This window comes from Stigmatopora argus, chromosome 14 (genome assembly GCF_051989625.1).
Source record: "Stigmatopora argus isolate UIUO_Sarg chromosome 14, RoL_Sarg_1.0, whole genome shotgun sequence".
NCBI lineage: Eukaryota > Metazoa > Chordata > Actinopteri > Syngnathiformes > Syngnathidae > Stigmatopora > Stigmatopora argus.
In genome coordinates, this window is record NC_135400.1 from 8292620 (window position 1) to 8308544 (window position 15925).

Consider the following 15925-nt stretch of genomic DNA (forward strand, 5'->3'; position numbering starts at 1 on the left):
ACGAAAATAATAATTCAAAAATAAATTAATTTGAAAAATAGCGACGGCTTTTATTTTTATTTTTAAGGTGAATGCTATAAGCTTCCGTAAATATTTGTTTTCAAACATTAAAAACATAACTTAAATGACCTCAAGAAACTTTTTTCTTTCCGTTTTTTTGAAATATCTGAGAAATAAATTAATTTGAAAAATAGCCAGGGCTTTTATTTTTATTTTTAAGGTGAATGCTATAAGCTTCCGTAAATATTTGTTTTCAAACATTAAAAACCTAACTTAAATGACCTCAAGAAACTTTTTTCTTTCAGTTTTTTGGGAATATCTGAGAAAATACCTTGATTTAAGTAGTATAATCGTGTAAGGGAAGCCCGGTGGAGTGGGTGGTTAACGTGTTGGCCTCACAGCTCTGGGGTCCTGGGTTCAAATCCAGGTCGGTCCACCTGTGTGGAGTTTGCATGTTCTCCCCGGGCCTGGGTGGGTTTCCTGCCACATTCCAAAAAAACACATAGTTGGCTAATTGGACACTAAATTGCCCCTAGGCATGAGTATGAGCGTGGATGGTTGTTTGTCTCCTTGTACCCTGCGATTGGCTGGCCATTGATTCAGGGTGTCCCCCACCTATGGCCCGGAGTCAGCTAGGATAGGCTCCAACACCCCCTGCGACTCTAATGAGGATAAAGCAATTCAGAAAAAGAGAGAGAGATAAGTGTTATGTTATACAAAGGATTTTTTTCAGAATGCTTCCCCTTAATGGGATGTTACGGAATAGAAAGCTAATAAACATTACTACTAAAGCTACTACTTTTTTTCATGCAATCTTTAACTCATTGGCTGCCATTGACAGAAGAACCAGTTGCTTTCATAAGCTCTTTTACATAAATTACGACTTAACACTGAATCCAAAGAAATGGATCTACTGCAATCCTGCTGTTTAATCAGCCTTACCATTTTACTATGTATTTTGTCTATGTATATAATGTGTCTATATGTATATATGTGCATATGTATGTATATATACAAATATGTATGTGTGTATGTATACATGTATATGTGTGTGTGTATATGTGTATATGTATGTGTGTATATATATATGTATATGTGTGTGTGTGTATATATATATATATATATATATATATATATATATATATATATATATATATATATATATATATATATATTATATATATATATATATTTACTGGAAGGGGGCAAAAGGATGAAATTTGGCTATTCACCCCTCAGTCAAAATTAATTGGACATCTAGTGCCATCAATGGCAATGAAACATGATCATGTGAACCCTTTCAAAAAAGAATCCAATTAAATCGGGAAACAATTCTGTTTTAAATGAATGTATGTATTTAGTACTTTATCTTGATAGGATATCTTTATTCTTTTCTAAGTTCTTTTTCAGCCAATTAAAACAAAAGAACAATTCTCAGTTGAGTAATATTGATCAAATATTTTTCAGCCTTGAAAAACCTGCATCTACTTATTTAATTGCTGAATAATAATGTGAAAAGTGAACAGAGACGAGCACATGCTTATCAAATCGTCACTTTCTTATAAACTATCAAATAACATAAGCAATCTGAAACATGTTGGGTATTGTTAGGAAGTGTTACCAAAGTAGCTTTACAGAACAAGCTTTAAAAGGAGAAAAAAGGCACTTCACACTTTAGCACAAGTGAGGTTGCAATTTTGCTGCCCGGCAGCGGAGGACTTTCAGCAAGCTGTCGATCTTGTGAGAATCTCGGCGTAAGCAAGACATAAGGAAGTGGAATCTGATCAATTTGGAGTTCTTGTCCTGACCGATGTCATTGCCTCCCCTGTATGGTAGCGAGGAGATGGTCAGAGTAGTTGGGTCCATCTGTGCGACCAAACATTCTCTTTTAAATATTTTGGGGAGCAGAAACATTTCAAATGTTTAAAATGTCACTTTTCTACCTCCATTCATATAAATTTCACACGAAAAAAGTCATGCACAAGTTACTCTTTTTTTTTTTTTTTTAAACTATAATTCCAGCAAAATTCCCTTATGTTTTCAAAGCCTCTGTTAATTTCGAATTCCACCCACTGCAGCATCCACAAAAAATGCCTAAATACCCCAAATGTACAGGAAATTAATGAAAATCGAGAGGAAGCCACTTACAAAAAAATTGGGGATGTTACCTAGGAATGACCCAAATCAACAGAGGCACATAAATGCTCCAAAATTAATAGCAAGTTACCTATTAATAATCCAAAATTGACAGGAAAATTAAAATAATCAGGAAGTGACCCATAAATGACCCAAAAAAGATAATTATGTAGCGATGAAAATGAATGGGAAGTGAAGTGTAAATACCCTGAAATCATGAGGAAGTGACCCAAAATCAATAGATATTGCCATGTTAATCCCCCATAATCAACAGGAAGTGACCCACAGAAGTATACAGAATAGAAGAGAAAAATAATATATATAATTTTAATAATTTCTGCATTTCGAGTGGTTAAGGCGTCTGCCTCACATTAACGAGTTCCACGGTTCAATCCCAGGTTCCTATGTGGAGTTTGCATGTTTTCCCATGCCTGTGTGGCTTTTCTACTGGCACTCCGGCTTCCTCCCACATTCCAAAAACATGCATTGTAGGTTATTTATCATTGTGCCCTTGATTGGCTGGCAACCCCTTTCAGGGCGTACCCACTGTCTTTAGTTCAAGGGTGTCAGACTTGGGTGGGTTCGTGGGCCGCTTTAAAGTCAACTTGATTTCACGTGGGCCGGACCATTTCAGATATAATATTTAGATTTTTTTTATATAAATGGATTAAAAGCCCTGAATATTCAGGTTTTTATAGATATAAAACAATGTTTATTTTAGCTTTTTTTTAAATATATTTTTAGATTTTACAAAATGATTTTTGAACTAGAACACAGAAAAAAATTGATTAAAAAATTACAATTCTTGATATAAAAGGGGAAATATCAGGAAATGTAATATACATCGATACTCTTCATTTTAATTTGATCCTAAAACAGAAAGTCGGCACTCATGATTTACTTTCCCGGGCCACACAAAATGATGCGGCGGACCGCCACTTTAACACGTGCTTTAGTTGGTTGGATAGGCTCCAGCACCCTGTAAGCCTTGCGAGGATAAACATCGTGGAAAATGAATGACTAAGTTCTGCAATTTGAATGTGCATACCTTGCCAGTCAGAATGGTTAGACCATCTCCAAGGTTCTTGGAATGTTCTTGCAACTCATGGATCTTGTTGATTATTTTGCTTTGAGATGGATGAGGCAGGGTATTGGCAGAGGAGGATAGGACCACCAGGGGGTCTACCCAGGCTTGGTGCAAGGAACGAGCAAGGGAGAGGAGGTCTGATTCCTGCAAAGGACAGATGGGCCAAATTGTAAACTGGTTGGAAATTGAATGGAAAAAAAAATGTTCTAAGAATGATTGGATTGGATTGAAATAAAAGATTTTTTTAACGACAAGTAATCAAAAAGGGTCATCAGTGCCATTGACGGTAATAGACCTTCTACTAGGTGACGTATCATGGTTCTCCTGTGAATATAAACGAGTTTGTCATGAGTAGACATTCAATCCATTTGAAGTGGGCGGATTTAATCCCTGCTCTTCAAATGGATTGGATGTCCATCACCGTCAATGGGGGCCAATGAGTTAAATTAATGGAAAAAAAAAAAATTGAATTTAATTTTCAATATGTGTACTACTAAATAAAAAATAATGTATGATGTACTACAAAGTATTAGGGCCACGCAATGGGGGAAAAATAAGACTATAAAATTATTACCAGATTCAATTTCTAATATTTACAAGAATAAAAGTGTGATATTACAACTTTATTTTTTTCATGTAATACTGTGGGTTTAAATTGACAATATTTAGTCATTTCACATAACAAAATTAAAGAACATATAAAGACAAAATATGGTTTATCATTACTTTATATGTATGGATGCAGCATGGTTGCCATAATGTAATATTCATTTTTTCTAATCAAATTACTTAAAATTATGTAATACTATACTTGATCTTAATATTTAAAATGATTTACAGTCATAAAACAGGATTGCATCTTCATTCTTGAACTATTATATAAAATTATGTAACATTAGAATTTTAAACTTTCCTCCTGAGACTTTTTGTTTCTTTATTTGCCCAAATGCTCCATCGTAATTAAGAACATGAGGATAGAGAAAAGGAATCCTACATAGCACCCTGAAAACACATTTTGAAAAGTCACTTACAGACACTTGAAGCGCTTGTTCTTTGTTACTGGGTGTCTGTAATGACGATGTGTGGCACGCTGACGGTGGGGGCATGATCCCTCTGCCCATAGCAGGGAAATGGGAGTCCTGATAGATACAGACTAGAATAGGTTAGACTACACCATTTAAAAAAAAAAAAAATACAAAAACACACCGGTTACTGACCAACTCGTGGGTGAGTGTCGTGCTGAGAGAGTGTAGTTTGTCAGAGTACTGAGAAGCTCGGTCCAAAAGGTCACTGATGGGGACGCCACTGCACACTGCCACCATATACAACACTTGAAAAAGATGGGGAACAAGTATTCCATCATTGGCACCTAATTCATTAAATACGGAGAGACGAATCCAGGGAAGAGTATTTCACCGCAGAAATACTCCACATACAGTACAGGATTTGAGTTTACCACTATGAAGCCCCTCAAAATATTGTCTTTGACATGATTCAACTAAGATTGGCGAACGCTGCCTATAAACTGGACTGCTAAATCATCTGGTTGACCAAAAACTGCAACTAGGGCAATATATTTCCCCAAATGCGAAACTAAAATTTGGCAAGATCCAACCATAATGATACCCTCAATTTTGCAAAAAAATAGGAATAAACTGTTCATCCAGTATGTATATTAGACAAAAATATATATATGTACAATGTATGCCAAAATAGAGGTACATTTTGATTAGGATCATGATTTTTTTTTTGTGAATGAACTGAAAAATTAAAACAAACTCCATAATTTACAGAAATGCCAATTGTAATTTGAATCAAATTGGTATAAACTGCAGTTTATTACGTGCCTGAATAAAACATACTGTTTGTATATTCTAAAATGTAGAAGCCAAAATTGTATTAAGTCAGGAGAGTATGATTTCTTACCCATGATGAAAGTTTTCCTATCATTGCATCTTCTGTTGGCCATTTTTGTACCCTGGCTTGAACTTTTTTTGCTTGTCTTTCGCTATTTTCTCCTCTCTATGTTTTGACTCCTATTTCCTTACATTTTATAGTCGTTCTGCTTCCACTGTTTAATTATGCAGCAGTAACAAGATGATGTACTAATTATTTGGACCGTGTTGGTCTGCTTCATAATGCAAGCATCGCCCAGGAGATGTGAATGAATCCAACAGCTGCAGGTTGATTTTCAGTTTACTTGCTTCGGTGTGGCGTGGAAGTGGAAAACACTTTTTGATCATGATTATGTGGATGAATAAAAACATGCGTGTTCCTACAATGTTTGTCAATGACATTGTGACGTACTTTGTTTGACTCAGGTCCACTGACCTTTATGGGCTGGGTGTTAATTGTAAATTATGGTATTCATTTGAGGTAGTATGATAGAACAAAAAAATAATAATAGCCATTTCAAATGAATTTAACATCTCTGGTTGTCAAAGGCAGGCAATGAGATTTAAAAAAATTAAATCTACTTTTAAGGGCTTTTTGGGGTCAACTCAAGTGTATTTCTGGGTATCTTCATTTTCATTGTACTTTATTTTGTTTTATTAACATTGAATTCCTTTTAAGAAATATCTTTATGCATCATATGAAAATTGAATTAGGTTATATATATTTTTTAAAAAAAAGATCTTTGTTATAGAGCTCAATTTGACTTGTGAAAGCCACACTTGTAGAGACAATGTTACCCCATTGGCAAGCATTTATTTTGATAGACGTCCAATCTATATTTGGCAATGAAAGAACAAGAGCTACATCATAAGGTGTCTGTAATCATAAATAGCACTGAAAGAGTTCATAATAATAATAATCATGATCCATAATGTCATGTCCATATAAGTGAGTGCTGGGTCTATTAGAGTTTATGAGTTTTTAATTGACAATAATATTCCCTTGCCTTATAAAAAAAGAAAGTTAATCAGCTAACAAATTAGTGTTAAAGCTGCTGTGTGTTGGCTTATTTTTTAGTGCACACAGTATGTAGCTATAAAGAGTCATGTTTTTTTTTCATCAACTGGGGCAAAAATGAAATGATATCACATTTTCATGCAGGCATGGAGTACACATGCAAAGGACACACAAACTGTAAATTCCTACCTTTAATGTGCCTGCAAAGTGGCGTACGATTCCTTGGCCTTCTCACTAAATAAAAGCTGTAATTCAGGTGCAATGAAGTCACATGGTGCTTATTATCCGTGACCATATGATTTACGACACCCGTACATACACGTGAGTCCTTTACGTTGACTCTCAACTGTCCTCTGATGTTGTGTAAACCAAACATATATTCCAGTACCTGATAAGAAAATCCCACAGCTGCTTTCCATTTGCAATGCATTCTGGTCACTATTGGGTCATTTTCACATTGGTTGCTTTTTTTTTTTTCCTACTCACTGTGTTTGGTCACCAATTTCTTTCACCTGTTGTCGTCTGCCATTTTGTGTCATCAACCTGTTCCTCATTGTCTCGTCAACCCCTGTATGTTTACTATTCCTAGTATCCCCCATTAGGTTTGGTTTTGGTCTTTTATGTTGTTAATTTAAGGTTTGTAATCATGTTTATTTTTAGTGAACAAGTTTGTTATTATAAGAATAACAAACCACTCCACCCGTATTTTATGATATAACTAATTTAATGCCATGGGCGGACAACATTGCGCATAGCACGAATCGGCATGTCTCTGTTTTCCCTTTTTTGTCAGCACCCCATTGCCGATTTAAATGCAAACACACGTGTACTAGACACACATAAGCAACACACCCCCTTTTAAGAAAGACCACATTCTTCACCAAGGAGTTGCAGGCTACCATTCTTGCTTGTACTTATTCACACTTTTTTGGGCTGTCTAACTCAGGACTGAGGCATCTCATCAGTAAAACGGTAGGATTTTCTTGCATTTTTTATTCATTAAATTCTATATAGGCCTTCAAAAGAGAGGCCCTGTATGGTGACGGAAGTACACGATGTTCTTTCTTGGGCTTGAGCTTATGTACTTTACATTTTAAGAGATAGAGTTTCACGGGATGAATATTTGAACTGTGTACTTTAATAGAGTTTTACTCTAAAATATATCAAACAAATGGGATTCATAGTGAAGTTAGCAGTTTGCTTGTCAGAAAGTCCTATTTAAAAGTTAATTGGGTGTCATTTGATGCTAATGTAATCTAGGCACTGCGCAGTCCTTTCTAATGGCTTATGAATGAGCCTTTGCTTTATTTTGGAAAACGGCAACGAAATGGTGGAGGCAAAGTTTTTATTGTAAATGAGTGGAGGGAAAATAATGTGAAAATACAAAGCATTTTTTTACTTTTGGGAAAGTTTTCAAGTTTTTAGGTCAGACTTTCAGAGATGTTGAAAAGTGTGAGGAATATCTTGTAAATTTCTTTGCTAGCACACTCATTGGTTCCCGTTGATGGTGCTAGACGTCCAATCAATTTTGACTGGGAGGGGCGAACAACAGCCAGTCCTCCCAATTCAAATCAATTTGACAACTATCGTTGTCATTAAACGAATTAAATGCTATAAGCCCTCCCCTCCAGATAACCAGTTTATATCTGTATTTGTATTGTTTACATTAACATTTTATTAATTATACATGTATTTATTCATCAAAAATATTTATATTTTTAACATAATTAATATATTTAGGGCCACACTTGCATACCAAAAGTTAATCTTTTGAACTAAATGACCCAAAATAAAGTGTTTGTGTATGTTTAAGATTTTTTTTCCTTTTTAAATTAAACACTTCAAAAAAGGTTTTAATATTATTCATGGTTTTTTTTGAATGACTGATTCCAAGTGGGCCATCCGATGGTGTAGCGATTATTAAATATGTAATTCATTATTTAATTATTACTTCCATTGGCTGTGGTGCTTTGAAAAGCCTTAAACTTGGTTAAATATAAAGTAAAATCTTTTATGCTCCGTTTGCTATGCAATAACCTCTAAGTTTGTGGTCTGTGACCTGGAAAAGTCTTTGGAAATATTCACACAAGGACATAAATTCATTTGAATGTTGAGTCCTTTCCAAGAGTGTAATAAGAATCAATGATCTTCCTATTCTATCACAAGAAGGATCCTCCTTCACCAGTTTAATCTTGTCTCCACTTCCATTGCATTCATTCAAATCTTGAACTATCTTTTCACGCCAGTTTCCAAATATTGTAATGAATAAACCCCCCACTTGGTGGCGCACTGTCATGCACCCATCTTGTTGGCCGGCAGGAAATTCCAACACACACATGCAACCATTTTGTCAGGCAACACATTTTTGTGCATTTCCTTTAAGCGCAAAACAGAGTCAAGTGGAAATAATTAAAGTTGCGTAATTCTTGAAATCATACAATGCCCCCGTCTCGGTAAATGTCAATGACCCCAACGACCTTTCCTGCCTCCTTCCAACCTGTTGCCTCCCAGAAGCGTTTGCCAATCAACCCTCTTCACAATGTGAGGTTGCGTCACTGACCTTTAACCCTTCTAAGTCGCTGCGACGCCTCCCACCCTGACCCGCGCTATCATCTCACGTGTTGTATCCCCTCCCACCTTCTCTGGTGTGCCCTCCCATTTCACTTACTGTCGCTCTTTTCCTCTGCGTTGGTGGTGCTCGGATCCCCCGACTGACGTTTGGAGGACAGGAACAGGACAGGCGCCATCTCCTTACCCATCAGCACCAGAGAAATGTCGGACTCCGAGAGCGCCACCGCCGCCCCCGCCGCCGCCGCCGAGGCCCCGGTTCCTGCTCCTTGTGCTGTTCTCAAGGCTGACCTGGATAAGTGGTAAGTGATGAATGCATATGGTGATGGATGTGCAACTTTGACTACTCTGGACTCTACTTTTGCACAACCTTGGGTCAAGGACAGACTTCTAAAATCCAATATAAAGATTTTCTGACCTCACGGTCGCCATCGAGCATCCATGATGCCGTGCAATGGAATAAAATATTGATATGCCTGATTGCACTAGAGCTGCAACGAAAAATAGTTTATTAAACTTTGAATTTGAAAAAGAAAAATTCCACGCAGATTTCACAATCCGGCATTTCACTTGTCCTTAAAGCCCGCATACCAAAATGGAGTCTCTTTAGTCGACGATGTGAATCGCGTCAAAAGTCACCACATACCCGAGCTCCCGTTAAACAAACTATGACAGTCTTGGGGTAAAGATAACAAAAATGTGGGTCCCCATAATTGAAGACAATGATTTGGAGATGAATGGTATGTGACAGCGGGGTGAGGTTTGATACCCATCCGTACGCATGGATGGAGGCTGGGAATCTGCTTATGTCACTATCCTCCTCTTCCCAGAATGCCTTGTGTTAGCTCATTGCATTTGTCTGCCAGTCTTTTTTTTTAATCCTGCTGTATCAACAATTAGGAAAACCACTTGTCTTTCTATTGTTCTTTTTTGGTAAAATCAGACATGATAAACCTTTAACATAACAGACACCAAACACCATATAATGGATTAATCCCACAAATAAAATTGATTTTAAGTTGGTTGTCCTGCTTGTGTATGGCGATGATAAGAAATTTTTAGGGTGTGACTTAGATAAGGCAGAAGTTGGTGGTGAATGTTAGCTGGTAGAAGTTAGCTTTTCAAAATGTTGAAGTGGTGTAGCACAAAACAACCTTATTATTTCTCACCATCTTGATTTATTAGTCATTATCACATACTCTGGCAACGTTGGGCCCTCATTGTAAACGCTGTAAGAGTAACGTTCTTTATTGCATCTTGTAAAAGTCTTGGAATTGTCAGGGTGTTAATGATAAGGTGCTCTTTCGCTCTCACGATATAGCCTCGGGTGTTAATGCGGGTGTGTTATTTTACTGCACACTCAAGGATCTATTCATGTTATTGTGCAAGAGTTCAAATACTGCAGGACTTTCCACATGCAAAACAATGTTAAAAAGAATATTTGCTCAACAGCTAAGGTGGAAAGTAATTTACTTTTACTCCAAGTAGTTTTTGTGTAACTTTAAAAAAGTTAGGAATTAGCATGGCGGACTAAATTACATCATATTGAGACATTTTTACAAAAAAAGTCTTACTTTTACTCTTTTTCTCATAGTTTAGGTAGCTGCTATCACATCTGTAAATGGTTGTCTTCTCCATTTCTTTTAAAATACACACACACACACACACACACACACAGACACAAAGTAACAAAATAACTTTTATTTTGATTAAATTTCATGAGCAACTTTTTACTTTTAGGGTATATTTTTACTTTAGTAACTTTTGCTTGTGTTACATTTCACTCAACTTTTACTCAAGTAGATTTTTCTAAAACTCTTTTCAACCAAAGTATATTATTTACCTGAACTCATTGGCTGCCTTTGACAGCACTAAATGTCCAAACCACCCGTCTTCTAGAGAAAAACTAATTTAATGAATTTGCATTTCGGTTTTAAGAGCCATATAATGGCATATCTATCATTGTCAATGACACTGAACGAAAGTGGAAATGAGTTTTATTAGTTGTCAGAATGCACCGTTGGGCTTTTGTGGCTTAGCATGGCAGTCAGTGTAATCAATACTACAGCCTCCCGAGTATTTATAGATAGTGGCTTTTAAAAGTCACATCTTGTGATGTGTCAAAGTGATACGTGTATGTGGGAGAACATAACAAGTTCCCAGCTATAGATCAACTTACTGCTCTAACCAACACCTGCTCCTTTTGCTCAGGAACAGCGAATACCTAAAAAGTTGACGACAGAGTGACATTTATGATTGAATAGCAGCGGATCTCTCTAAACTTGCAATAAAATGTCACAGAGAAAATTTAATATAGATGCACTTTCAAACTCTGCTTTGCATAGAGATGACCTTGCGAAGGTCACATGACTTTGAGGTGGCTATAGGAATTCAAAACTTTGAAAATGTTATTTCTATGTCATATCCATGTGCACATAAGACTTGTGACATGTTAACGCTGGTAATATTCACTGTACTAATCAGTTCCTCTTTTGCAAAATTGTACAGCAAGCATGCAAGTTGGCATTTTTAGACTTTGAGATCTTCCAACCTTTACCCTTTATCCGCTACACATGCACACACACAAACACACTGTCACTGATTGACTGCAATTGCATGTTCTGACGTGCCTTATTCTTGCAAAATTTTGTCTTGTCATTAAACCTCAACCTATCTCAAACAGAACCTCTCAACTGATTTACTGTGCATTCTAAAATATCATATTAAAACAACTCCTTTTACAAAAGTTAATTAATTACTGTAACACCATCAATGGCACTGTTAGATGAACATTTACAATGAGATCTTTCAGAAGAATTAAATCAAATGTTTAGAGGTGTCAATGGGAGGCAATTCAATTGTTAAAGGTCATTTTAAGGTTTTTTGTTCCTGTACATTTTGAATCAGAACCTGTTGAATTTAGAGGCATTTCTGAGTTGCTTCCTTTTTATCTGTTACTTTCTATTTATTTTGGGAATTTGCAGGGCGATTCCTATTGGTTTGGGGGCACTACTGGATCAAAGTCTATAGATTTTATGTCACTTTCTAATGATTTGGGGGCATTCACTGGTCACTGCGTACATTTTGAGACATATTCTTGTATTATATATATATATATATATATATATATATATATATATATATATATATATATATATATATATATATATATTTGCAGGTCTGAGTTAACGAATGGGGAGTTGACCGTGCCATTAGAAAATATTAGAGCTATTGAAAATATACAGGTTTTTTTTTTTTTAAATCAAATTTTGATTGTTAAAAGGGCTACTTAAAAATATGAATTGGTTCAAAACTAAAGAAGAAAGAATTTCTCAAATATTAGTTTATTGAACACAGTACATCAGCAGGCTGTGCAGTTGCAAACCATCGTCAAAATGATGAACTATCAGAATAACTTGTATCTGCCAATGTCAATCAAAATGTGTAAGGCGATTTGCGTTATATATACTGTGATCTGAACCCTATTAACTGTCCCTTATGTATGTCCAAACTTCCTTTGTCCAATGTTCTATGTACATCAATTGTTGCTACTGCACCTGCCAAGTGATCAATAATACATTTACATCCCGGAAAACATACTACAACACAATCATGATGAATAATTCAGTCATCTTTTGCGACAGACAGGAGGACGCTATCATATGGCCTGAGTGATGACCGGATGTAACTAGTGCATTCTTTTAATTATGTTTACACTGTCATTTGAAATAGTAATATCAATATTCACTTCCTTTGTTATCAACTGATGCATTTCATCCTTTTCCATGACAACTCATCTTAGCCCCTTGACCTGGTAATATGACCTTCCTTAACAGTGGGAGTATGCTCTCGCGGGACGTGTGTGATGGCGCTTGGTGGTGATGTCATCATCTCTTCTCTTCCTGTAATCCTGTCACACAGATGCACATGCATATGCATGTCCTATTTGAATTCACATTGGGTTACGATTGAATTAGATGACTGATCATTAGCGCTTTTCTTAATTGTAGATTGCTCAATACAAAACCAACATAATGCCAATATTGTACAGTACTTGTAATTATCGGTCACATTTTTTAAATTTGGAATTAATCTTGACGCTTTACAGGGCAATTGTCTTCATTTAAAAGTAATATTGTGGCCTACATTTTTGCCCAAATATTAACATTTGCTCTAACTTTGGCCTACATGAGCCACATTGTGTGTATAAAATATGAATAAAAATATCATTAAAATGAATAAAGGCAGAAAAACACTCTCCATATTCCCCCAAAACATACTTAACTTGATAAATAAAATAGTATTGATAAAAAATAGAATTAAAAAGTATTTAATAAATATTTTAAGCAGACAATAATTGCAGTTTGATTATTTCTCACTTAACTTATTTTTAAATGAAAGAAATGGAAATAAATAAACATAAATAACTAAATAAGACAATCTTTACAGATTTTCCAATATTTAGTTAAAAAAATACTGACATAAACATTGAAAAATATATCTAAATAGGAGAACATTAACTCTGAACTCATTGAGTGCCAATGACAAGGTTCAATTCATTACAATTTGTCCAATTCATGAAGGCTCATCACAGTGCCCTTCACGGGGTTTACTAGTCTAGAATCTAGATGATGACACACATGCGCACTCGCATCACCCTTATGATGTAATATCACCAGCCTCCACTTCCTCTACAAAGCACACAGCCTCCTGGCATAGTATAGAGTGCTGAGTGATAAGCTGCAGCTACCAACTGCATGTTGCATCACGCATGGGCCCACAACCACACATGCAAAATATATTTCATTTAATTAAATTTCTATCTAGTACAGTGGATATTTTTTTTCGACTTAGCATCTAAATATATCCAATAAAATATTACCAATGATTTACCAAAGTACAACACCCTTACAGGCTTTCCCTTTAAGGTTTGTGAAGCATGATTTAACATTGTGGATTGACACAAATAGAAATTATCTTTTGTGCTAATGTTGCGGATGGATGAGAGTGGCTTACTGATAATTCGAATCACGCAAGTACCAAGCCCCAATCCCCAAACCTCCTCATACGTCCACGTTTAACCTTCTACCTGCATGTCTTGTCATGGTCCCATCATCACGCAACCTACCCCCAGCCCCTCCTCCATGGTTTCCTGCCAAACAGATGGGTTCTTACACACTCCCTTCTGTATTCATAACTCCACCCACTGCCCTCCCCACTTCTTTCGCTCCATCACCCTAATGCACTATGGCAGTAGCATGGAGTTTGTTGCTGGATGCATGAAATAATCTCTCTTACTCTTGCTTTCTCTCTCTGACTCTCTCTCTCTCTTACTTTCTCACCCTCTTTCTCACTCTCTCAATTTACTGTAGGGGAATAGTACACTGTACATACATACATACGTCCATCTTTAAAAATATTTTGAGGGTGACAATATGCCATTAGTTGTATATATAATAGTGCAGTGATGTACTATAACTGCTGTAACCGACAGAAAAGTAATTTCTTTTTTTTTATTGTCGCATTCAGCTTCTCATCAAAGTCAAAATACAATAAAAGAAAGCACTATCATTATGAATATGAATGACTATAAAATATTTTTACTTTGAAGTCAGTCAGGCCTCACTGAAAATATCTCCTGTTAGCTCACCTCTTAACTGGAACACATATAGTAACTCTATAATTAAGAGTTTATTTTTTAAGTTTCTGCTATTTCTCCAACCCAAGGTGACTCTAGTCTACTGCCCCTAGTTGGCTGGGATAGTCTCCAGCACCCCTCTTGACCCTTGTGAGGATAACCAGTACAGAAAATGAATGAATGCGACTTGTTTTCATTGCACTAAATGGTTTTGCACCAGCTTATCTCACTTTGCCGCTCCTGTAGGTTCCAAAGACTAAGTGTAAGCTTTGCATTTATAGAATTAATTTCTATTGTTTGGCCAATAACTTTCCAGACCACGTGCGGAAAAGCAACAATTCACACCCTTTCATCCTTTTCTTCATGCAAGCTCAAGCCATTTTTCTGTTTACTTTAAACAATGAGCCTGTTTTGTCAACAAAGCCAAATTCTGCTCACTGCTATCCATTGTGAGTACCTGCATTCAAAGCTGAGTAATACTATCAGTGTATTGCAATATGAAGTGAAGCAAAACTCCTATAGCAATACGACATTAAGAATACATAGCCATATTGCATCATATCGCAATACGCTTTAAGCCACAACAACCAGTCCTACCTGCAATGTATGAGCCTATATTCAATTTTTGCAGAATGTTTCGCTCATAGCGCAGCACTACTATATGAACAAATTTCTCAACGTTTCCAACTTTTTCTTCTAGTGTGGCCGAAAAGGGAATAGAGGCATGCAAAGACCTCAAAGAGGCCTTCGATGCTTGTGTGAAGAGTGTGACGGAAGGGACGTCATGAGCCAGGAGTTGCTCACCAAACCTCAATGTGAGTATAAACCATTATTCAAACTCCTAGTAAACCTGAGCTACTGTTAATCGATTGGATTCGATCATTGGCAAATGGGATCTTGTAGAGCTATGATCACTTTCTTCTTCCTCTCTTGTAGGTCTTCTGCACTGAGCCCTCCGAGTTCCCAGCATTCCCTTCTGCACACCAGCACAGTACCGAATGGCAACAACAACGACCATGATCACAGTGTAAAAAGCACTGTGTGCTGAGTTTGGGACCTGGCAGCAGTCACCATAGTTTTGTCCTCTGACCTACCTTCCTCCATCCCAAATCTGTTTAAAACCTTTACCGATGTCCTTCAGTTTTCCGCCATTCCCTCTGTCCCTCTATGGATGATGTATGGTGCATTGACTTGTCGATACTTCCAGAGTACTAATGGCTAGTCTTGTGTATTCTTAACTTGAAATTAATTCTGTCAAAGGAAATAAAGGTACAAAATGATTGGTATACGAAAATGTGTGGTTATTTCAGTGTTTTAAACGTGACCGGCCGTTTGGTCGCCGGACTTTTGGTCGCCGGACGTTTGGTCGTGGACGTTTGGTCGTGGACGTTTGGTCGCTCGGACCCAAACAACCGGCGACCAAACGTCCGGCGACCAAAAGTCCGGCGACCAAAAGTCCGGCGACAAAACAAGGTAAAACAACACGGTCTACGCATCAATCAAAGCCAACAATGGCCCTGAGCAGTTTCACTGAGCGGACATGTGAGTGTATAAGAGTTTGTTCGGGAAATTTTGAGCTTTTC

The 15925-nt window shown here is 36.7% G+C and overlaps 1 protein-coding gene and 1 long non-coding RNA gene across 4 annotated transcripts; one reads left to right on the forward strand and one right to left on the reverse strand.

The window, feature by feature from the left end:
• Positions 1-1477: 1477 nt before the first annotated feature.
• On the reverse strand, positions 1478-5285 carry prl (prolactin). 2 transcript variants are annotated; one of them, XM_077618807.1, is made up of 5 exons: positions 5150-5285; positions 4441-4553; positions 4255-4362; positions 3185-3367; positions 1478-1866 (listed from the first exon to the last, which is right to left on the reverse strand). In XM_077618807.1, the coding sequence occupies exons 1-5, from the start codon at positions 5190-5192 to the stop codon at positions 1675-1677; spliced, it is 639 nt and encodes a 212-aa protein (XP_077474933.1). In that variant the 5' UTR covers positions 5193-5285; the 3' UTR covers positions 1478-1674. The 2 variants fall into 2 exon arrangements, with proteins under 2 accessions (XP_077474933.1, XP_077474934.1); XM_077618808.1 differs by having other exon boundaries at positions 1603-1825.
• A 1751-nt stretch (positions 5286-7036) lies between these two features.
• On the forward strand, positions 7037-15622 carry LOC144089088 (uncharacterized). Of its 2 annotated transcripts, XR_013305007.1 has the most exons (4): positions 7037-7108; positions 8866-9006; positions 15043-15157; positions 15279-15622. It is a non-coding gene; the product is annotated as an uncharacterized LOC144089088 (long non-coding RNA). The 2 variants fall into 2 exon arrangements; XR_013305006.1 differs by lacking the exon at positions 7037-7108 and having other exon boundaries at positions 8746-9006.
• The last annotated feature ends 303 nt before the right edge of the window (positions 15623-15925 follow it).